The sequence below is a fragment of the Prinia subflava genome, chromosome 5, assembly GCF_021018805.1.
Source record: "Prinia subflava isolate CZ2003 ecotype Zambia chromosome 5, Cam_Psub_1.2, whole genome shotgun sequence".
NCBI lineage: Eukaryota > Metazoa > Chordata > Aves > Passeriformes > Cisticolidae > Prinia > Prinia subflava.
Genome location: NC_086251.1, coordinates 41090683 through 41116448, shown reverse-complemented (window position 1 = coordinate 41116448; position 25766 = coordinate 41090683). Strand labels below are relative to the sequence as shown.

General features: G+C 41.3%; 1 protein-coding gene across 6 annotated transcripts in view; it reads right to left on the bottom strand.

Moving 5' to 3' along the window:
- Window positions 1-12771: 12771 nt before the first annotated feature.
- The window catches only part of GPATCH2L (G-patch domain containing 2 like), a 43683-nt gene continuing 30688 nt past the window's right edge, over window positions 12772-25766 (bottom strand). For 4 of the 6 annotated variants that reach the window (XM_063399037.1, XM_063399039.1, XM_063399036.1 and 1 more), the window contains one exon: window positions 12772-25221. In XM_063399037.1, coding sequence (XP_063255107.1) covers window positions 25049-25221 — 173 coding nt within the window. In that variant the 3' untranslated portion in view covers window positions 12772-25048. The remainder of the gene's footprint in view (window positions 25222-25766) is intronic. The other 2 variants (XM_063399041.1, XM_063399043.1) reach the window with 1 other exon arrangement.

Here is a 25766-nt window from a genome sequence, read left to right as displayed (position 1 = left end):
CAAGACTCACATCATTCTCTATAACTCAGCAATGCACAACCCAGTGCAAAATACAAAGCTGGAGGGACAGATGCTCAGGGGATTATCACAGAGATGAATTTGGAGCTCCCAAGCACAACATGAGCTCTCATGTAACCCTAAGGGTCTAAAACACGGGTAAGATTAAAAGCCCTGTGTAAACAACTTGCTTACATCAAAGAGGCAGGTGCTAGAGCCCTTGTCCCCCATAGGTGCAAACTTTTTGTCCCCTTGACTAGTCAAGACTGAGAGATGTGCTTACCATTGTAGAGCACCTGAGAGCACAGAGCCAGTCTTGTAGAAAGAACTGTAAAGGGATGCAGAGCCAAAAAGCTGAAGCTGATGGATTCAGTTCAGAATGAAATACTGCCATACTGCCTCCTAATGGCAGGGGAGTTTTACACCAGCCAACGGAGAAGAAAACTCACTTTTCTGAGGCTTACACCTGTTTACATGAGACAAGTTACAACACAGAATTGTCTTCAAACACTGCTTACCAATCCTTGCAGATATCCTGGAAGAAATTCTGTTGCAGGACTCTATTTTCACCTGATGAGAAGACACCATCTTGGACTGCTGAAAGACAAACTGTGTGCATCTGAGAACATATTTAAAGTCAGCTATCTACAGAGGACCTGCAACAGGACTCTAGAGATATGGAACAGATCACACAGGGTTAGTAGAGACATGACTGGATCACAAATGTGTCTGAGGTTTCCGATACTTCAGCTCCCCAAAAGAGCGCCCATCTCTAGCTTTCAGTAATCAAAGGACATGCAGATACTGTCCCAAAAAATGAAATAAAAGCTGTTTTATAAAACAAATTTCATTTTTACTTGAAGCCACCACAAATTGTCTGCAATGCAAGACAATTGCATTTGCCTACCTGTCTTTGATAGGTAGGCAAAGAGACAAAGCAGCTCTGAGTGCTCTAGTATCACTCAATAAAAGCACTGAAAGTCTCAGCCTGCAGTAACTGATCACTATCTCTCTATTGTAACAGTTCCCATCCTATTTCCCCATACTGCCTTTTGTCAGGAGGCATTGTCTATTCAGTCTTTGTTGGGATGTTTTTTGGAGCACTGTGATCAGCAGTGAACCAAAATTGTCCAACTCTTGTGGACCTTTTTTTCCTTCCTACTATCAGAATGAGATTTCATCTTGATGTTCAGAGCTTGGAGACCCAGAGGTCAGAGGTCACCACACGATCCACTGAGCCACCCAGTCCCTAGATCACAATGTTAACAAATCACCATTTATCTTTGTTACTGCAGCAAGTGTCCAAGGCAAAACGGTGCCAAAGATCATATCTGTTGGGATAACCTATTGATTTGTGTCATATTCTGCCCAATCCCTATTTTATTCTTGCTCAGGCAGAGGTCAAGACAGGTTAAAAATAACTCCTTCAGTCTGAAGTGCAGAACTGAGGAATTTAAAGCCAGGCTGTTCTTCCCAAGGGTGGGGGCTCAAAAACCTCCAAGACAAGCAACAGAATCAGAAATCTACAGCAGTTGTGAGCAAGACCTTGTAGTCAGGGAACTCAAGCCACAGCAAAAAGTTTTGCAGCTTTAACGATGAGATTTTTTTTTCTGTGAGAGGGAATAAATCAGTCATCTTAGTTCATTCAAGCAACTAAGCATTACAAAAGTTTACGTGATGTACATACACAGTAAATGCTTTGAAATACCAATGCAGATTAATGCAGATGCTGTTACAACATTCACATCTCCTAGCCAAAGTACATTGACCAACATCAGCATAATTCACTGTCCTTATTTGACAATAAGTTAAAATTTTGACCTTTATTAGAGGGGTAAAAAAAAAAAAAATCAGAGTTGAAGCAGTTACTGCTGTTCCTAGCACTAATGTTCATGTGCCATTTTTGTCAGAGAACTCTCTAGGTAGATGCAAATTTTTATTTAGATTATTTTATCCCATTTCAAAACCTTGGAGTTAAATTGCCAACACTTTTTCCCTTCCATTAACATTATGCCCTCCAGAAAATTAAATTTTAAACTAATACACATTTACTCTTCTTTTTCATTAAAGAAACATTATGTACATGCAAAGCAAAAATCATTTCTTTATCAAATGTACATGATCTCCTGAAAATTTCACCCAGTGCTGCAAAAGAGGATCTTACCTTTACTCTGGCTTAATATTCCCACTCTCATATATAGATTAGTTGATTAAGAAAGGAACAGAGGATGTTACTGCATTTTCTAAAAACAGAATTTCTGACACTTGTACTAAAGCTCAGCAGACTTTAAGGGACTAACAGGTGGACAAGTCCTCTTCTCTCCACAGAGAGATTTGTATCTGAGTATCATTCACTTAATGGCCACACTACTACAGGCCTCATAAGTCCTCTGTAGAAGAAAGGAAATTAAGCCAATCTATGCTACCAGGTGATAAAAATACGGACTCTGAATGACAGAGAATAAAACCTTCGGCAACTACCAGCACCTTGCCTGTAGAAGAAGACAGGGTATCAACTGTGCAACAGGCATCAGAAAATTCAGTCACTTTCCCAATCAAATGTCAAAAAAATATTCTTTCCCTTCCTATATCATCCTTGGACCTGAAGAGACAGTATATTTTAGGAGTATACATTAGTCGTAGCACTCTGGATAAGAAACAATTAAGGATTTCATTGCCTTTGCACAAAAGTAACATGGAAAGTGTGCAGCACCTCCATGGGAAGTGAACAAAACAGAAACTCCAGTTCTGCCAGGACAGCTCCCCAAATGGGATGAGAAAAATCTCTGTATAAAGTAGTTCAGTGAAATAGAGCAGTAAAACCACCCCAACATTGTAACAAAAAGCAAATGAAAGATCAGGAGGGGCTGAAGTTTTCCTAGGCTTACAGACTGGCACAGGGGAGGCAAGCTGGCTCACTGCACACAGCATCCTGCAGTTTTGGCAGAGGAGAAGGACATGTGAGAGCAAACAGGGGATACTGAGGCAAAACTTCACAGCACAGACACTATTGAGAAACATGAACATGTTCATCTCTGCCCTGTCACAAAACTGTCCTGACCGGTTGTTAGGCAGGCTCAGAGATGACTAACCTGGCTGACTGTCACAGGCAGGTTTCTATCTTAACAACCAACAGGTGGAAGAGCCAAAAGGCAGTTTCAGTCTCAGCAATACCATAACCTGTATGATAGATGCTCTTCCCTTACTATATTCTTCCACCGGCCACTTCTGGAACAGCAGGGCAGAGCCCCACTGGGCTGCAGGAGCTGGCCACAGGAGCCATCCACCTGGGCTGCTCATTTCCAGGTTAAAGAGGAGACCACCAGCACAGGCAGGAGGAAGAGCAGACGGGGTCAGGAAGCAGCAGAGACCTGGCAAAGCCCTCTCCTCTCTGCTTGCTCTCTAGTGGTTCTGCAGGCGATTACTCCAGAGCATCCAGCCATACCAAAATCAATAAACAATTTATACGCAGCCCAGGGAACTTTTCCACACTTAATAAAAGTCTCCAGTCACAGTTACGGCTTCATTTCACCTTAACGTCTTCTTTAACTGTCCCTTCTTTTCAAGATCAATTAGAGGCACGTGCAAAGAGAAAAACAAAAAACACAACCACACACACACAAACAAACCAAAAAAACAGGGAAAAAACTAAAAAGCAAGGTCACACTGAGCAGCTCAGCTTCTCCTCACCACTCTCCTGAGGCAAACATAGAAATTCAGGGTCTGACAGATAACACATTGGGACACCTTGTTTACACATGCTCCTTGCAGCCTCTGGTTCTGGATCAGCAAGACAGCAGCCTTATTTAGGAGAATTGTATATATGGTAAGACTCAGCTGAGCTACAGAAGACACCTCTGTTCCCTGCAATTCCATTGGAAATTCAGCACTTCTCAAAAATTCCAAATACAAAGAGTGAAACTCTACCTATCCTCAAAAGGGACACAGATCAGACACTTTTAAGTAGCTCCTCATCTTGTGCTAGGATGATCCAGTCTCACTGTCCCAGTCATGCCTTGGCTTTTGATGAGATGTCCAGAACCCCACCACTGAATCATGTTCTTTACTTCAGTGCTTTGCAAGAGGAAAGGGGTAAGGAAGGAGGGTAACTTCCATTAATAGCAATTAGGGGAAAATAGCTTTTGATCTCTCCTTCACTTTCTGAATTGAGGTGCTAATACTGCTTTGATGTTGTGTATTCACTTTAAAGTATTAGAAAAGTTGTCTGTGTTTTCTTGGTAACTTGTTTGAAAAAACTATCTCTGCACCTGGGATATCTGCTCTTGAAAAAGACATAAAACAGAGGAGGGCCTGGACCATTTGCCAGACTTTCAGTCCTTATAAAGCTCCTTGGGTTCAAATGCTTCCTCAGTCTCTGCCCCAGCTAAGCTGAGCCCATCAGCCACCATAGCTGTTGCAGACAAGAACAGCTGAAACAGCCCTTTTCCCTGTTCTACAACTTTTCAGACCTAGGCAGAGTAGGATTCAACAGCTCCATGCTCCTGATGCCAGCACTATCTTTAGGTCCTTAACCAGAAACGTACAGCAGAAACTGGCTGAAATCATTACAACGCCTCAATTCTTCTCACTGCTGCAGGAGGAATCAGCAAGGGAAGATTCGCTTTGCCTTCATGCCCTCAGACACAGGAAGGAATCACCTGAGAGCAACCCTGGGTAAGCAACAACTGGGGTGACTGATCTCTTCAGGGAGGACACTGCTGAACTGCTGCCACTCAATAGCACGGGCCCAGAAAATACTATTGCCACAGGTAATACTTTGGCTTCTTACATTGCTCTTAGAAAGAGGACATTTTCATTGAAAACAGTTTTGAAATGCAAATAATGGGACTGCAGAAAACAGAACAACACTTATCACCATGCCACTGTCACCAGCAAAGCACCTCCCCAACTCAGGCCTCAAATCTGGGGTGGATCTGTACTGAGCCTGGGTCTCCTCTTTGTGCCTCCTTCCCCAGAAAGAAAGAACACAAGGGAGGAAGCCTGAAGACAGGCAAACACCATTCTCTAGCTGACTCCCACTGCTTTGGTAGGGTATACACACAACAAAATGCATGCAGACAGTCAGCAGGGCAGTCTGGCTTTCAAAAGTAAAAAACCCGAAGAAGGTTTTTAGGTTAAGATAGAAGGAACAAAAAATTGCTCAGCTTTCAACCCAAACCATATTTCTCTGTTGACATCTCCAAAATGTGAGCTCTGTTCTTCAGCTAGATCTCTATTCAAAACACATCTACCTCTTATCTTGGTTCTTCTTGCTGCCTGCACATACCTTTATGTATCTTCCCTGATGACTTTTCAGTGTCATCCTGAGATGCTCTGGCTCAGGTCCTGAAGGTTAAGGACAATTAATTCAGCAATCAACAGTTTAGCAGTACCTCTTCTTTGCCATTTCATTTCACACTGATGTCATAGCAGATCATGTATCATCCTGCCCTTCCTCACCTTTACTACTTGTGGTCTACACCCACATCCTTCTCTGCTCGGACAGTATGTTCTCTGAACAGTAAATGCTCCCATTCAAAGTCTGTAAAGCTTTAGGGGCAGATGGACTTCAATACTAACCAAAACCTTCTAGGGACTACAGGAGTACAGAAAGAGAGGAAAGGCTGAGTTTACATTGATCTCACAGGCTACAGCAGTAGCTCAGGGCACCTTGGTCCTCAGATTCTTTGAAGTACTACTTTTCCAGAAAATCACCTGGTCAGTTTTCTTCATACAACCTTTGTTGGAGGAGTTTAGAGCTCTTCATCCACCACTCACTTGATACTGTGCAGATTCTTCTGCACACCCACACTAAAATAACCTAAGTTTGCATCAGATGGAGTGGAGCATTTCAAAGAAGGTTATGCAAACCTGCACCTGTTATATCCTCATAATTTGAAGCCTCTCAGGGAACATTGAGATCACCAATATATTAAAGCACACATCAAGAACTAATAGAGTGTTAAATATTTCCAATTCAGAAGAGCCTACATGTCTGAGAGGAGACATCTCCAGTAAAAAGCTGTGTGCTGCTGCATCACAAGCCTTTGGCAAGACAAATAATTTTCTTACATGCAATATTTTACAGATTGTTCAAGGCTAAAGAAAATCTGTCTTCGTTACTTAAATGCAAAATATCTCAGTAATACCCTGTGATAGAGAATTGGTCATCACCTTGTGCCATGGTGCTACTGCCTGTGTCAGTGGGTACACAGCAGGAAGCCCTAGAAACTGGGACCTTCCACAGAGTGCAGTCACAAGCCACTGGTTTGGTTGGGAGTGTTTGGAGGAAGAGGAGGGGTCAAGACAGAATAGATATGGAGACCAAATAATGAATGCCTTAAGTTAGTCACTGCATGGAGTCACTAAAAACTTGAAACCAAAGAATTCAGAGTATCACCGGGACAAAGGTGACCAGAGGGAAGAGACGTCATAAAACATCCACTGATAGGAGTTAGAAGAGAACTCCCTCTCCACAAATGTTACTACACATTTATTACACATCAAGTTTATATCTACCTGAAAAGCACCAGTTAAAAGCAAGGCAATCTCCCAGGCTGTGACAAAGCAAGCTTTCCATTAATAATCTGTAATGCCACCAAGAAAAATAGAAGCACAGCATTTTCAGAACTACTCAAGATTCTCACCTGCCCATGAAACCCAGGTTTCTAAACACAAATAAGCTGATGGGGTTTTTCGTTTTCCCCTAATGTCCAAACACTTAGCTATATCCAACCAGCGTCAGGAGGTGACCATGAGCAGTAACAGTTTCGTAACCACTTCCAGGGACCTGATCCTATGGGGATACAGAAGAAAAAGTTTCCTTCAGGAAAAAAGTAAGAAGCCACTAACCACAGGCTATATAAGAATCAACTTCTGCAGCTGTACAATGAGACCTATCATGGCTGAAGCACTCTTTTTGCCATTTTTTTTATAAGCAAACACCCCATATAGGAGATTCCTCCTTTTGTATATCCTGAGAATTTCCATATTCAACAGAAAATCCTTCTCGATGCTGAGCAACCAAGGATCCTTATCTAGGGATGCAAATGGAGACCTAGTAGGATGTGTAAATGCAGCTAGATCATGTAGCCAAATTGGATGACATCCAGTTCATAATGACATGTCACAAACCTGTGCCAGAATATGAGGAAATGGACCAAATGGTTTCCCAAAGGGAGATGTATGCTAGAGCCAGAATGGTAAAAAATATGGACTGAGTCTAAACTTGTAAGCACTGCATTGCATTCCCTGGGTACAGAGGGGAAGTGGAGGGGCTGCTTGAAAAGCAGATCACTTTTTCCTGACCCCCCCCACCTACTGCTGGCAAAGCTGTGATTTTATACAGGAAAAACTGGGCACTAGCAGGGTCTGGAATAGAACAGGTCATAACTCTTTTTCTCCTTGCCAAAATGGCAGTCCTAAGGGTCCACCAAAGCAACATATTTGCTTGTCTTACTCTTTCAAGGATCTCTTCAGCTGTTGCATTGCATTGGGCCCTCCCATCCAAATGGGATTGCCTCCAATAGCTTTAATTGAGAGGAAGAACTATTTAATACAGGAATACTCTCATGTTAATGCCTTGCCAGAGATGCATGAATTATTCCAGGATGCCAAGAGGCCTGACAAATATGCAGTCCCTTGGGACAAGGTCTTTTGTGCTTTTTATGGGCTGATGCAGTCTCCAGAAGTGGAAGTGGAACTGATAACAGGTCATTGCAGCACCTGAAAATAAGACCATTCTGCCCTCTATATCAACTTGCTTTTTGCTTTCCTAGATGGAAAAATACAGTCACATGTTATGCTCTTTCCTTAAACTCAGGGCCTCCAGTACCCAGGAGCAGACAGTAACTGCACTTCTACATCTGCAAATTACTCAGCACAGCTCATCAATGCCTCAGAATGGCAATTGCATTGCCTGGACTGCCTTACTACATGCACAAGAGGGCTGAAGAGTCAGACTATCTCTTCAGCTGTGGAGGAATGTAACCACTACATCTGTGTGCGCCCAGGCACACAGGGGTCAAATGGCATTGAAGCACTGACCCTGCTACCCTGGACCTGGAAGATAGGAGAAAACAGAGACCTTTCTGGATTTGAGTGCACACTCCGATCAATCAGACATATTTCAGGCATTTGTTGTTTGTTTGTGTTTGTTTGTGAGGTAGTTTTTTGGGTTTGGCTGGTTGACGGTTTTTGGGGTTTTTTCATCCCTTATAAATGGCAGTTCTTTCTGTTCTGGCTTCACAGAGTCCTTCCAGACCTCAGAATGCTTCAGCACTCTCATCTGACAAACTTTTATCTACCTAACCTACTAATAGGAAACAAGAACAAAATATTTATGTTCAACAGGACAGACGGATTTGTAAACTTAGATGTTGCAGGGCAAGCTGAGAGGTGTTTGTTGATATGAGAGAGAACTTGAGAGTGGGCTCAAGTGACAAAAATGGGAGAAAGAGTGACAATTGCATTGCCCAGCGTGTCCCTCATTCCATCTCAGACAAGTTTGTCACTCCTGTGAAATCCTCACTTGGACATTCTGTCCTTCCTTGGTGCCTAGAACACTTAGCAAGCATCCCTGTTAGCAAACCCTAAGCCTCCCTTTCACAAGTGGCAGACTGCTGCAGAAGGCCCCTTTACCAGGCAATAACACCTGCTGGGAAGAAAATTCCTGTAAGCAGATTCCTTGTGACTGAAGCAGCAACCTTGACCAGTCACTTCAGAGCCCCGTTACATCCATAATGATACTGTCTCCACCTTTCCCTTCCCCCAGCATGAAAGATGAGTGGTTGTGTGGAACGAGTCCCCGAGCTGTGATGGGAATCCGTCTCGCTTGGCTGCAAAAAATATATATATCCTGGTATGGCTGTGATGAATCCTTTCATTATTCATCTGCAATTGCCCTGCTACTGCTGCTGTTCTGTTCTCACTCTCTCTCTTTCTTTTATAAATAAAAATGGAAACAGATTAATGACAAATATTGACAGAGGTTGCTTTTAAAGAGCCACACCTGAGGCTGTGGGGGAGAAGCAGTGGCAGAGCAGTATCAGAGAGATAGGAAAGACTAAGTGAGAGATGGGAAAAGATAAAGATGCTAACTCCAATTGGGCTAGGTGAGTGGAGCAAGGTATCCTTATGGTGATGTGGACCTGTATTTGCTCCAACAAATGAGCTGTGTATCCAAAATATCTGAAGTAACTCTGGATTAACAGAGCTATGCATCCAAAACATCTGAAGTAACCAGAAGCAGCCAGCTGTGCTGTCAAAGATACTCCGGAGCAAAGTTTGCAGAGACTAGAGCAAAATATTCACAGGACAAAACTGCAAAACACAGAGGGGCAGTTCCACACACATCACCTGGTGATCAGTGAACAGTACCTGATAATGCTGCGTGGCCCACTCCACTCCAGGTGACCAGTGAACACCAAGGCTCTAGTTGGCACAACTGCCAAAGCTGCCTGTACTTTAGGAATGTGACTCAGGTGGACCAAACAAATCTGTAACCAGTCAGGTCTCAGGTTGACACATTGAGTGAATGCATCCAATGGAGGTGAACCTGGCCTCATGCTACTCTTCCCTGTCTATTCCCACTGTGTGAAGAAACACAATAAGCGTTATAATCACATAGATTATACCAACATCTCCAAAAAGATGAACTGTTTATTTCTATTTAGCATTTTATCCCCCTATTGAAAAAAGCAGGAGTGGAGTGGCAGAGATGGTATCTACCTCCTAGAGAAAGAAAAATCAACGCACTTTGGGTTTACTCCTCATCTTAAAATAACCTGTTGTAGCCATTCTGAGCAAATGGGCTGCAGAAGACAGAGCTCAAAGTCCTGGCCTCTTATAACCAAACTATACCTGTTCCTTGTAGATCCTGGCACATTTTTTCTCATCACACAAGCAGATGAAAGACCTGACCTACTAAATGGCCAACTCAGACTGCTTGTTGTGCCACACACTACTGCAGCATCACAGAGAAGGGCAGAGAACTGCAGCCATTGCACTTGCCTTAGTATTTAGCCCCCATGTTGCATCTTAAACCTCCTAGGTGCCATGTAAAACCCGCAGACTGAAATAAGTGTTCTCCCAGTCAGAGGGTTGATGCTACTCTCTTGTCCTACACACCTACTGATGCCCTTCAAGTCAGCTGGGGTTCAGAGATTACAGTATTTTTTTTCTTCATTCTTCTCTCTGCTTTTAGTCTCTTCCCCATCCTCCACAGACAGCTTGAGTTCTGTTGTCACATCTCTATATATTTCTATCCCTGTGGTGATCTCCAGTGGTTGCAGTCTCCTCCTCTTAGGTCCCATGCTTCCTTACTCAAGCACCATCATCTACCTGAAGATACCACATCTGCCAAAATCACCTTCTACCAAACCATTTCCAAGGCTATCTCCTCTTCCTGCCATCAGTTACATTTCCTATCCTGCTCCTTATTCCCACCAAAGTGTTTGGCATCACATATGAGAGCAGAGATTTGCACGGACTCATTGCTGCTTGCTCCTTGCCAGCCTCCCACTTAACTAAACCCATTTTCATCTTTCCCTCAGAATTGCTCCTGCTCTTTTGGTGCCAAGCCACTCTCCCAGCCTCCTGTCCTCCTCAGAGCACACTGCTCCTTGGACTCCTTTCAACAGCAGCTAATTCAAGACATTACAGCACAGAAGCCTGTGCCAACATCCAATGCATAAACAAAGATGAGATACATGAAAGGAGAGAACACACTCTCAGCATTTAATAACAAACACTAATTGCAAACAGGGGGATGGACTTCTCCATTCCTGTTCCCTCAGCAGCCTAAAGTGATCTGAGCCAAGGGATGTGCCATTCACAAACAAGGATCCATCAATCGCAAAATGACTCAGTGGCTGACTGACTGCCACCAGCCTGCTTGGTGTCTCACTGAATGGAGTGGATCTTGGAGTTTTATTTCCACCTCATTAGTGTAGGGACACAGAAATATAAGGCCTCTACTGACACAATTTCAAAAGCCTTTCAGGTCTGCTAGAGATCTGCCCTATAATCCTTGCAAAATTTTAACTTCTCTCTGTGCCTCCTGTTTTCCTGAGAAAATTGCCTTAGATCACAAAAACCTGCAGAGCAGGCTATTTGTGGGCCTCAACATTTCAGTTCTTTTTCTGAAAGCTGTTGCAAAAGATAGTGGTTTTTAATAACATTCTTATTTACCAGAAAAGCTGGTTCTCATCACATGCAACATGGTGTAGAGAGACCAAATATTTTCAGTGATTTTGCCCCATCATTCATTGTGCATCAAAGATGAACAAATCAGACCCCAAATGAGAAGACACCCATGTAAATGACACTTTGGGTTCTCTAGAGCAGACAAGTTCCTTTCAGCCATAATCCCTATTGAGGAAGCATATGCAGTTATGCCACAGGAAATGTCCCTTCTCTCCTCAGCTAAAGATAGCGTCAAAACCCTTAAGGAGCACCTGGGAGAAGAGGCACATGCAGTTCTTGGCCATGTGACTTTAGCACCCCCTCAAAGCCCCTCTTGCAGCCTTGCACTGTGTGGATTTCCTATGAGCTGTGGAATCCCTGGAGACCGGGGGGTGGTGGGCACAGATCTGGAAACAATTGAGACGAAGTTAAAACCTTGGTGCTTGCCAATTGTGGGAGTCTTCCTCATCCAAACCATTATTCCCAGGACTTTCTCCCAGCCCAGCGCAGTCCCAGTTCTGCCATCATGCCTTGGGCTGCCTCTAGCGCTCCTCGTGCACATCAATCAAGCCAAATCAACTGACTAAACCACCAGAAATGAAGGCATTCTTTGCAGTTAAAGCGGTTGATGTGACTCAGAGGAGTCAATGGAGGGAAAGATAAGCAGCAGGATCTTACAGCCAAGCATGAAGAAACAATGCAGTTGAGACGGCAGGACAGGGCCTTTCCTTCCATCAGTCATAAACCATTTACCTCACTCCATGGCCTTGCATCCTCTATTTCTGACAAAAAATAATCCCTAAAATTTCAATCAACTGCAGAGCTTTTAGAGTGCTTTAGGATGTGCTTGAAAGAAAAAGTAGTGTGTAAAGCCAACACCCTTCCAAATTTCTACATGCTATAGTGTTTCAGCTTCCACAGACACTTAAGGTGATGCTGACAACCCTTTGAGTGCAGCTGCAACAACTCACGGTGCCCTGAGGTACCCCGATGTGCATGAATCACACACGCTGCTCTAGTCCTCACAGTACTTTCTCTGCTGATTTTAAGCTACACAGCCCTTCAGAATTAAAAGTGTGTCTCCTCAGTACCCTCCCCTCCTCAGGCTCTGGGGCCAGTAGTTGGAGTGTTACTTGTATATTTACTTAGGGCAGACTTATGAGAGTTTCAGCTGTTGTCTTGCCTTTATTAGCTTAGATGTTGCTTTCCAAATGAACACCCTGCATTAACCCACATGATGTTTTAGCCTTCACAACACTGAGCAGATTTGAACTCTGGAAATACAGAAGATCTGGAATTTACTGACCTTCACACCCCATTACAAAGTCCACCTTTCTCTCAAGCTTATGTTTAATGAGATGACATGAAGGGCTTAAGTAATGGGGTATAGTATTCATATGGATATAAACTACCCAAGCAAAGGCCTATACCTGTCTGTCTCTTCTTCCTCCTTTATCTTGCCCCTTGTGTCTCACAGCTTTGCCCCTTTGCCCTTCTTCTGACTCCTTCCTGATCCTCCCACCAGGTGACAATTTGAATTTTAAAGCCATTTACATTCCAAAATGTGCATAATCAGATTTTTATCCTGTACTTTTCTGATGTGACTTTTTTATTATGACATCAAGTACTGACCCATAATAAGGATGTAAATGCCCACTTTAATGTCTATTAGCAGTATCTGCAGATGCATATAAAATTATAGTATCATCACATAACTACATATTAACCTCTTGAGCTCCATGACAAACTCTCCAGGGAACACTGTATTCCAATTTTCAATTACCAGCAGTAGTTCAGCGACAAGCAGTAGAAGTTGTACTCATCCATATCCTAAACACTTGAGATACTTGCAGAATGACAGAGTAGACGTATTCTAAATAGACCAGTTCAGATGCTTCCAGTTGCCAGTTATTTGTGACAAGCACTTGGGTTCTGCCCAGGAACAAATGCAGTTACATTTAAGTACACATACACCTGGGATGTAACTTACCTGAAATAAATTTGTGGTTTTCAGCAAAGTTGTTTCTGAGTCATATGGTAGTGCGCCATCATCACTTTGCCCACAGCGATTAGCAGAGAGAAGATAAGGTGTACAGCAACATACCATGTGTCATCTTTTATGCTTCTGTTGAGCAAACAATGCACTTTGCTCAGAAAATGCCCACTTAGCACAGGTGTGAGGTGTAATGGGTGAGCAAGGAATGGAGCAGACTGCAATACTTTACTGCAAGGATAAGAAAATCACAATTGCAGAGATCTGTCCGGTCCTAAAATGGTATTAATAGAAATTGAGATATTCTGATTTTCATCTTTCAGGTTAATGCAATCTGTTTACATGAGAAAGTGGGTATTCAGCTGCAAACAGAGCCTGACAACCCACATCTAACAAACCAACACAAAAAAAGCTTGTAGAGGTAGGGTGTTTGTGTTTGTCTTTTTGTTTTTCTTAAAGATGCGCTAATTGCTCTAGAAAATGTAAACCAAGAGTCCATGGAGAACAAGATTCAGGAGAATAAAGAAAATAGTACCATTTTCTCTTTGTACCCTTCTCCCTTTTTCCAATACAGCTCAGTCAGATGACTGATTCTGGTTCCAAGGGCATTATTCCCAAAATATACACTCAGACTTCTGATATTTTAAAACTTTGCTGAATTGGGCATTAGAAGGCAGCCTATCATTTGTTAAACAACAGTAGGGTTTACTTTACTAGACAATCATTATTTTGTAGTTTAGAGAAAAGAATCAAGAGGACAATACTTGAAATATCAGTGCAAGACATGAGTCAAAATTCATGTCATACTATGACATTCAGGTAAAAGTATATAAAGTGTGATTGTTCCATAGCAACTTTTCACCTACCTATTGCTTTTTCTTGAGATGTAGTAGACAAGTTATTTCACAGCAGATTCTCTATGGCACTATACATTTGGGACTGCTCTTTCAATTCCTTTGAAGTCCAGGAATCATAGTATTTCCAAAGACAAAACATATTTAGGGAAATTAAAACACCTTTATACGGAAATTCCAATACAAAGTGAATACATACCAAGAAGTCCTAGCTCAAAAATAAATAATATATATACACATAGATATGCATGTATCTGGTTACAGATAAAAATACTCAAAAGGGAAGAAGTCTCTTTTCTGCTATCCTAAGTTGTCCCTTGGTCCATACACTTTACAATAATGCTAAATTAAATGAGTACACAGTTTATTTTTGAGACTCTAACTTCATACGGAGCATAGAAGGCATGCCTCCATAAAGGTGAAGGGCAAGAACTGAAAGAGATGAGCACAAGTGAGTCAGACCCAATGACAGAAAGGACAAAGCAGGAGGCTGACTGGGTTCTCATGATGACAGCAACTGACCATGAGCCCTGGAGAGATGCCTGCCTGCTGCCATCTCTCTCTTAGCTGGCAAGCCATAGAAAGACTTCAGCAACAAGGACAGTGCTCCTCACCAGATCAGTAATTGTGGCTGGGTGTGCAGAAGCTCTGAGCACTTATAGATGCTAAGGAAGTTTGTGATTTGCTTAGGAAACGTGATTTGGACCTACAAAAGGGTAGTCAGTCCCTGCAAATTGCCAGTGTCTGTGTATCTCATCTTAGACCCCCCAAATTCAGAGATAACTCCTGGGTTTTGCTTCAATCTCAGACTCCTCACTTATGCAGTAAAGGTGACAGTAACTCAAATCCAAATGCTCAACACACATCTTCATTAACATTCTAAGCTGTCATAGCAGGAGGTACCCTGAAGATACTAACAAGGAAATTACTTCTTTCCTCTTCAGAGTGGAGTCTGGATACTGTGCAGTAAATAAAGCTGGAAGTCAACCTAAGTAAGGGGGAGAAAAAAAATCCAAGCCAGCAGCTGTACATTCAGAGAGTCTCAATTGTCCTACACTAAAGCAGGAACCTCGTGTGAAACGGGGCAGATGGACAGGATGAGACACACAACCCTCAAACCCAGGAACAAATCATGCAAGTGCCTGATTGCATTGCACTGTACATGCAGAAGGGCACTGATTACAGCAACATGGGCCACTCAAATCGCAGCTTTGTCATCAGAACACAAATTCTCTGGTTTGTTACTTGAGGGGTGGGTGGGGATGCTGAAGAAGATTCTTGTTTAAATGTCTAAATACATATAGAAGCAGATGAAGCCCGTGGTGTAGAGTCATGAAGCCTAGCAGTGTGGGGAGGAGTGTGAAATGTCACCTTCCCTAGGTAGCCCCAGCATTGTTTTGAGTGCAGGACAACAGCCACACCTCATGGCCCCCTCTCCCCAGCCAGGAATCAAACCTGCAGGTCTTATTCCCTCCTTCCTGTCTCCACAGTATCTGAAAGGACCAGCAAGGGATAAAAGACTCATGAAAGCTCCCCTTTGATGTTCATTGGACGTCCAAGAAAGAAAACACAGGACTTGTTTCACTCACCATACAACATTCAGCAGTAGGAGTGTCTGGCTCAAAATGGGAACATGTGTTTCCCCATGGAGGAGGGCCAGGTGAGTCCAAGCACTTGCAAATTATTTTGTGAAGCAGGGTGAAGAACAGCCCTAAGACAACACTGGTGAACCTCTCAGGAAGCTGGTGTCAAAATTACTAGGGAAACATCAATGTCAGTGCTGGCATTCGTTTATCAAAGCCACTGATCTGCCATCAGTGCACCTGCAGGCAGTCTGTGAGCTATGACACTTCTCAGAGGAAGATTTCTTAGAGGAAGATTTTTTAGGTGCAATTCTCCAACCTCTAGGTACAAATTTTAAAGTGTCCTTTGAAAACTCTGTGTGTTGCATCTTCTCTAGTGCAGCAACTCCTGAGATCTGCTCACATTCTCATATTTAGACACCTCCCTGTCACTCTCCCATTAAAAATGAATTAAATTAATGTAGTTTACCAGTTTGACCCCCTATACTATATTTCATTAAAAAACTATATATCTGTTCTTACTGGGAAATTGCTCTATGACAGTAGAGAACAAAATCTGTACCCCAGGATTTGAAATACCCTTTTATTTGTACGTGAGAAGTTCTACACTAATACATTGCAAGTCTACTCGTATTCACCTGTAGTTACAGCTAATTTTTATGAGCTGGAAAAGCATGAAGCAAGGTTTCATGGTTTGAAAAATATCAAAATTGATAAATCCCATCATAGTCAGTCCTGTTATCAAGTTTACCACTAGTTATTCAAACTGAACTGAAAAAATTCTCAGCCCTGGGATGTAAAATTAAGGATATGTAAAAAAGCACCATTCAGCTTTTCCTTTTTAAATAGAAATTAATCCAATTATCAGATGAAATGCTTCATTATTCAAAATTTAAAAATTACAAAATTGCAAGTAAATGTAAGGCTGAACATCTAATTTTTAGACATCTAAAATTTTTTACATTACCAATAGTATGCCAAATCTGAGCCCTTCCCACAAGACAATCTATGTCTCCTTGTTCCAACTCCTTATATCTAACAAAAATCAGCATATTTCACTGGGAACATTTCCCAATTCTCACAGGTGCAGATTGTAGATGAGAGAGGAAAATAATCACTTTTGAAACTGGACAACCCTCTACTCCCACTATGGTGTTAAAAACTTGAAGCCATTTCTAAAGGATCTTGATCTTTTTGTTTAAAAACATTCAGTCCACTTAGGATCTAATTTTTTACAGTTCATTCATTAGAACAGTTAAGGTAAAGGGATTCCTGTGTTGTTCCTACCACAAACATGCATAGCTATTAATACTGGGACACAAGCATAGGCAAAAGAAAATTCAAAGTCCTGTGCTCATTTGATCTTTGAAGTCACTGTTATCATGGAAAAAAAGAATTATGCCCATCTATCTTGAAAGGATGTTAGTGGTGGCAAAATGAATTGATATCCATTAAACTATCCATTGAAACTGACCTGCTCATTTAAATGACATCCCATTCGCGACTGGGCAGATGTGAAGCAGTGACTTAGAAATGAAAGACTGTTTTAAGAAACTCGGGAATTGTTTCAAATTCCAAACAGAGTGCATCGCACTTGTCTAGAGACAATGTCCTGACAAACTGGGAAACAAAATCATTACAAAAAAACTCCAGAGAATGGACATGATAAATTACCTCAAATCCTTCACTCAAGTTTGCAATTCAAAGCAAGAAAAGCACAGTAACTTCCTACAGACCTTCAGATCACAGTTTACACTTTATACTTACGGAAACGGTCAAGGAAGCATGCAGATTAATGGAAAGCCCAATACTGTAAATCTAGTCAGATGTCAGCAAAACCTCTCTTCTCCCACTCTCAACTCAGTTAGCTTTATATCAGATAAAACACTTCTTTCATATATTGATTTATTTCCAGTTTCTATAATCAGAACAAAGACTCTGCAAGAGCCTCATTCAGAGAATACACATCTTATTTAAAACAGAGGAATACAAGCAGGAATCTTCTTATTTACATGTTAACCTTAAAATAGAGTCCCAAGAACCCAGAGTCCAACCCCTATCAAACAGCTAAATCTTATGACCTCATAAAATATTTGGGACATGCACAAGGCAGCTCTTCACAGACTTTGAATAGACCTGTTTGTGAGCTATCTCTGGGAGAACCCTCTTGAACAGCAGAAGGAAGCTAAAATGCAACTGATAGTAACTTTGGCTCACTGTCTGGTGGTGTCAAAACCTGAGGGAAAATTCAAGGACTTCAGCAGTGCCCAAGGGATCTGAGACTGGTCAGGCCAGACCAGTCTCAGATCATGGCCCTCTCAGAAATGCCTCCAGCAATGAAATCTCACATGCACCAATCTAGGCAACCTAGGCTTTATCTCCAAGTTCATCTTTATGCCCATCTACAAAAGATAGTTTATTGCTTAGTATTTCCAATGCCATAAAGGGTTTTCTATCACACAGGCATGACACCTCTGATCAAACTAAACAGACTGAGCTCTTAAATATTGCAGATTTTAAATATGATTGGTACAAAATTGCGCTGTAATACTTCTAAAGGAAATGCAACAAATTTTCGAATTAAAAAAAAAAACTTTCTAGGACCTTGTACATTAAAAAGCAGTGGTAGGAACTTCAGATTCAGACTCAACTGCCTGAATACCACCTCCTACAGTAGTGTTACAGCAGTGCTTGGGCAGCAAATACTAGCAGCATATTTGGATATATGAGTATATGAAGCCTGAATAGCAATACTAGAACACTCTATAAGGAGTACCATAAGTGACTCTTGCAGTTACCCTACAACTCTGAAGAACACTTTAAGTGTAGACATTAGAACTGAATGCATATGAATGTGGAATACCAGGGATTTTCATGCAGGAGTACAATTAAAGTTTAAATGACAAGTTTTACAGTATGAAGCTTATGAAAAATGATTTATATGAGTTAGTGGATTACACAGGACTTGATGACAGGGCATACAAATACATGTATTAAAAAAGCCTCATTGTAAAGAAAGAACAAGACTTTTCACCCTTGCTGGAAAAAAAAGCATTGTAAGAAACAATGTCAGGATGTTGATATTAGGAAAAAATATTCCAAGAGATGCTGTTTACTTATAAAGAGGCTAATTAATAAGAAAACTGATTACAAACAAAGATATGCTAATCCTTACTTGATGTGTTTATCATCAGGATGCGTCCTTGTAAAATACATAGTTAAATCCAGTTGCAGGATAAATACTATAACCAAAAGTTTAAAAATGTGTTCTCCAGCCTTGAAGAAAGTTTGTACATCTTTTGTACATCACTGGGCTGAGAGAACACTAAAAAAAAGTATCACTATATTACTGTTTCATCTTTACAGTACCCTCCAGGTATCCAAACCAGGTCACTGTGAGAGAGACTACCAAGACAAACTGACCTTTGGTCTGACACAGCACAGCCTTTTTCATGCTGTTCATCCCATTTCCTTCAGAGGTTACAAGGACAAAAGGGTAGCTTTGCAAAACCCTGATCATCCTCATAATACTGGCATTTCTGCTTTAGGACATTGAATACTCTAGCTCATAACACACAGGGCTCAGCAATACTTTTCCAGATTATTGCCTATAAGTATATATTTTGCATCTTTCTTTAACAGCCTGCACCAATCCATTTTCCAGTTTTACTAGTTCCTGAAGCTGGTACAAAAATTCTCTTTACATAGTATGCTAGAGAGCACATCTTTTCAACTTGCTGGACTCCCAGTGACAGCCACGTTTGCAGTTGGGAAGGCATTCCAGCCACATAAACTTGAGAAGGATGCTGAAAGTTCCTTCTCTCTCCACAATGTAGATCTGTATTATATGTCATGGGACTGAGGCCCAGCCACACGTGGGACTCCAGGCACTGGTGCCAGTTTAGTCGCCCTGTACTTGCCTGTGGCACTATTCACTTTCCTAAAAAAGAGATGCTTTGGTATAATTAAGACATTATGTCTTCTGTGCTGAGTTCATGCCTTGTACTGGGTAAAGTCAGTGGCCTAAGATAATCTTGTTTTACCTCTTCTATAGCAAGTGTCCCCTTATGCTTTATGCCTTAAGAAGCATTACTGCAAAGTATTTTTCCTGCATTTGATGGTACAAAAGGATGTTGCAATCACAAAACACAAACTGGAACAGAATACAGGAAACAAAGACACAGAAATGAAGTATCACAATGAAAACTGAAGTTCACCTTCCTTTAATAGTCTCTTAACAGACTATTAAAATATATTTTCTGAACAAATGTAGAATCCTTCACTTTTGCTTTACTGAGAAGTTCTTTGGTTATAAACTGTTCCTCAAGACAACAAAGCAAAGTTCTTATCCACTTGACATAATTTCTTCTCAATATCTAGGCACACATACTGTTTTTTGTAGCATCTTCCTTCTTCAGTACAGAAGGGGTTACTCTAAGAGGCACTCCATCATGCTTCTTGTTGCCCTTCCTACAAATTCCCTTCTCATCCTCTGCCCACTAAGCAGGTCTCTGCAACATCCACAAAATAACAGCAAGAGCATCTACAGTTTGAAGGACAGCACTAACCTACTCAATGTCATTATTCAAGAATGATGGTGACAAGACACACCTCTGCATACCACAATCACAAAGCTAATCTATCATTCAGTAGCAGTGGTCCCAGCCTCTTAACAAGTTTCTCTCCAGCTCCTGTTTTGCTGCTTTCTTCACTCATTACTGTACCTTAAAATCATAAATCCATCAGGACAGAAACTACATTCTTTTAATTCAGGCTTCTGCAATACCTACCAAATTACACATTAAGCCTGACTAGACCTCACTGGAACTACTGGAAATGTGCAAAGAACAACTAATGCTTCTCTCAGCTCTTGACTTCTCTTTCACTGGATGTCCATCTTCTCCCTATACACAGAAGTATGTCATTTTGAGATTGGTCAGTGCCGTCTATGAAAAACTGTTGCAATTGCATGAGGTCCCCAGAGACAAGAAGGGGTATGTATATATACATCACCTTTCTGAAAAGACAAGGAGTACTGGTGCAGTGATAGGCTAGTCAGCCCTATCTCAGTTCCCTGTAGCTTTATGAAGCAAGTTTTGGAAGCCATTTCTAGGCACCCAAAGGAGAGGTGACTAGGAATAGACAGATTAAATGATGGAAAATCAAGCCTATGAACCTGTTTTCTGTGATGGAACAATAAGCTCTGAGGATGCACAGAGGGCAGTGAATGTTGTCTCCACTAACTTCAGTAAGCCTCTTGATGCAGTCTTTCATAGCACCCCTATAGCCAGATGGGGGAGGTATAGACTGGATGGCATCCAGTAAGAAAGATCAGAGAGAAGCTGGCCAGGTTAAGCAATCAGTGGTTTGAAACCTGCATGATGGCCATTTATGAAAAGCATGCCTTAGAAGACAATGCTGGGATTGATAGAGATCATTAGTGACCCGGCAGAAAAAGACAGAACATGCTCTCAACAAGATCAGAAATAACGGCATGTTGAAGAAGGGAGCCACTGATATGCTGGAGGGTGGGGGTACCACCAAGAGGGACATGGACAGATTGGAGGAATGAAAAGAGAGAAACATCATGAAGATAATAATTAAAATAGAACAGTTCAATTGGAACAGACCTAAAATTAATAACTAGTGCAACTGACTGACCATTTCAGGACTGAACAGAAATTAAAGTAAGGGCATTGTCCAAATGTCTCTGAAACCCCAACAGGCTGGAGGCATCTAACCATCTCCCTAGGAAGCCTGCTCCAGTGTTTGACCACCCTCTCTGTATTGAAGTGTTTCCTAATGTCAAGTATGAATCTCCCCTTCGGCAGAGCTCTGAACCATTCCCACGTGCCCTGTAAGAAGATACCAGGGAGGAGAGACCAGCGCCTCTCTCTCCACTGCCTCCCCTCAGGAAACTGTAGAGAGCAATCTCCTTTTCTCCAAACTAGACAAAACCAAATTCCTTCACCACTTCCCACACAATATGCCTTCCAGCTCTTTCACCAACTTGCCATTTATTATTTGCTCTGTTTTGAAATTACATCCTGATCTAGTCAAGGGAGGGGATTGTCCCACGTGGATCTGCTCTGGTGCAATCTCGCCTTGAGTCTGCCCTTTGTTTATTTCATTCTATTATATACTTTTAGAAAGGTGACCATGGATTGGAGGGTGGAATCCCCACGCCTCATCTACATTGGCCAAAAGGACTGTCAAACAACCCTCTCCTCTCCTGGAGAAGAATGCAAAAACAATGGCAGTATTTACAAAAAACAATCTCTTGCTTACATGAAGAGACCGTGAGAAGTAAGAACTTCTACTTTAATATGAACGCTCAGAAAACTAGGAAACCTCATGGTGACAAAAAAAGACTGAGGAGTCCTGGTGGACAAAAAGTGGAACATGACTGAGCTGTGTATCTTTGAAATAATAATCACATACTGGACCACCTTCGTAGAAGGCATGTTAATACTCCTTTCTACTAAAGTAATCCACATGGGAAACAGTATCCTTCACACTGGGTACTGTGTGAGCAGAGTGCGTTCTAAGAAATCTGCCTTAGATGAAAAAAGAGGCAAAACAGTAGACTTATTTTATTAATCTAAGAATGCTATAGATATTAAAATCTGTATCAAGATTTTAAGTCTGAAGTCTGAAGATATATTTTGATAAATACCCTGGAGTAACAAGATACATGATCCATTTAGCTTGCCTACCACTCAAGAGAATCAAATTTGGTTGAGAATCTGACTGACTTGTAAATGGATTCTAGCCTAGAAATAGGAAAGACAGGGTAGCTGCAATAATTGGAGTCTCCTGTAACTTCCAGAAAGTTGCCCTGGCAGGAAGTACGGCTTGTAAGTACAAGACCTGCCACAGCTGCTCTTCACTACTGCCACGGGTACAATCAGCCTTTAAAGGCAAGAAATACCTCCTAGGAGCTTACAACCTAAGTAAGGGCTTAACCAGATAACACTGCTACTGACCTCAATAGGAAAATCTGATAAATTCTCTTTCCCTGCCCCCTGAGAAAAATCACATGAGACACTGCAATCCACCCCTCCACCACCACAAAGAGAAGAAAGCTCTCAATTCCCTAACACCTTTCTTGAAAAAGTTTTTAAAGCATCATGACATCACAGAAGAGAAAAAAATCACTTTGGACAATACTCAGAATGTAGCAAGATATATCACAACTGATTTTAAAAAGGGAATACAATGGCTAAACCATAAAATTTTAGCTGGATGATCAGTAACCTGAGACAGTCTGTTGAATAGACTCCAACTAAGAGAGGTTGTGGAGGACACTCCATGAGATCAAAACCACTCAATTTCACAAATGCTCTTTTAGGGAACTACTCCCTATCATTGGAGCAGCATGCAGTTCAGATTACAAGGCTTCAAATCCTAAATTTTATCTGCAAGTTGTCAGGAGAACGTGACCACTCTTCCCATTGACTCTATTCATGAGTATTAGATAGTCAGGGTACTACTCTTCAGATTTACCTTCTCTTCAGACATTTTAGATTACAGGCCCTCCAGACCTGAACCTTCCTGTGGTACCCCTTAGGCACCATTGTTCAAAATAGCTACAAATAAGACAAAGCCATGACAGCTTTAAAACAGGAACACTTCTTTCTTCACAAACTGTTACAGCTTGTCCTGTAATTTAAATGGACTTCTGTATTCCTTCATTAAGTTAAAAAGGGTTTCCCTGTTCTAATTACTTCTAAAATGTACCACCCAAATAAAAAGAAAAAAGAAGAAAAAAAAAAGAGTTTTTAGAAGGACTTATAGTGACAGATCTGACAGTTTGCTTGTGCTGCGAAATATAAATCCAATTTGGATGTCTCCCCAAGAATAAGTAGGTATTAGGGGCTCAGACACAGTGTGCATGTAGTATAACTATTTGTCAATCATGATTTAGCAAGTCATTCAGTCTCTGTTTCATGTATATTATGACCATTTCCCATTTTAGTACACAGTTAATATAAACCACTTCTTCATATTCCGCCAAGCAAATCTGTCCCTCAGTCATTTGATTCATAAGAGAGCAGAAAACTGCAAAATCACTAAAATCACGCAAACTTTGCTATCTGTTTAAGAGTGCACTGCCACAATTAAAATAGATATTACAAGTTTAAACGGTCCTGTCTGAAAGCTCCAACAAGGAAAGCAAGAAGTTTTATTCATACAAATAGATCCTATTTTTAAAGGACTTAAGAATCTGTGAGGCCACCTGTTCCTTGGCAAATGCTATACAGGTACATATTCTGAAAACACAGTCCAAGATAAGCTCCAGAGTTATGAAAGAGAGGGAAGAAATCCTTGTCCATGTATCCTGCAATACAGAAGGTAACAGCAGACCAAGTGGAAGTTTTATGAAAAGAATCTCTTTAGTGTATACTGCAGTGTAATGTGCAATCATCAGCAGGTGACACCTGCTGTAGGTATAGCAGACAATACTTTTGAAGGAAGAGAAAGCATGATACAGAAGGAGTCTGATCTATACCCATAACATTCAGAACTCAGGTGACACTTTAAATGGCTTTTTTGTTCAGTGGTATGTTAACTTCAACAAGCATCCTTTAGAAACACTAACACATTTTTTAATTTATACACTGAGATATGGATGTTTTGTATAATCTTCTACCCTACTGCAACAATATTCAAGGATCCTTGTTTCTATCCACCAGGACACCAGCTTGCACATTTATGTCCAAGTAGTTCTCCCAAATCCTTATCCAGCAGGAGGTTTAGAATGAACATGCAACACACAATAAAGATTGAAGACATTCAGAACAAGGGAGAAGGAAAAGGTCTAATGGACAGTGCTGCCAGTGAGCTAATGGCAATTTCTATGTAGACAAGCACCATAATTGCTTTGCCAGTAGCAACATGATTTGAGTCCATTAGCACTTGGCCAGAAAACATTCTGCTAATACAGGATTCAGGTTCCACATTTCAGTGTGTTAGTATTCCTTCCTCACTCCCCAGCCAAGAAATCCTTCTTGGCCTGGAAGCAAGCAGAGGGAGACTCTGGCCTCCCTGAATGGCAGTGGGACTTTCACCCTGAAAATGCCAAATACACAAACAAGCAACATGTCCAGGGGGTGAATAAAGATCAAAAGAATCTGTACATGACCCATTACATATGAGCTGGAATCAGGGAAAGAGATGAATTCATAATAAATACAGTGATAGCAGGAAAATTTCTAAAAGCCACTGCAGTCCCAACACTGATTACCTTTTCTTAAACATATATTCACAAACATGACTTAGGTGTGTGAGGCACACAGACCAGCCTGGATGATGGCACGCATTATGCACCAATACTGAAGATACCACTACTGCCAGACATGATGTCTGGTGCAGACAAACACCAGAATCAAACATTTCCAAAATCGAGCAAGCTTTTACAGTTGCAATGCTTCCTTTTAGCTGTATCCTGGGCTCTTCTCTGGTGGCATTTTAAAAAGGTTACTGGAGGCAGCAATAGTGGATTTCTCAGCTGCTGGTGTTTTCCCAGTCCACTCAGAGTTCTGGGATCTCAAGGATGGTGTTGCTGGTAGCTCTGATTCTGCTGCATCCAAGTGGACAGATAAAGTTGCTGGAATATAAAATTGCAGGAAAGGGGGAACAGAGGAAGATCGTAAGAAAGGGCAATAAAAAAAAGTTATAACAACTAACTTCATGGCAAACCCCTCATATATAATTTCATTTATGAAGGTATTATTTATTGAATTTCTAGAAGTTTTCCATCCAAATTCCTTTGAAATAGAGATTCTTGATAGCATTAACTATTTTGCTCTAATGATTCACACATTCAAAACCCTAAGTTTCCAGTCCACTAACTAGTTCCCTTAGTCAGAGTTCCTGCTGAAAATCAAAAGTTTTAACTGTCCCACATTTAAAGTGAATCAATTCACAATCACTCATCTTAAAATAACTTGGACTCCTTGCAAAGACTCAATTAACTCCCTACTTGAGACTTTCAAAGTCTCTGAAGGTGCGGCGAATTTCAGGTTGCTAAGCTCATCTAAAGAGGAAAACATACCTCTCCTCACCCAGTAAGGGCAGTACCATGAACCTCCACATATATCCAACATGGTAAATCAGCATATTATGACAAGAAACTCCTTGCCTAACTAGGTT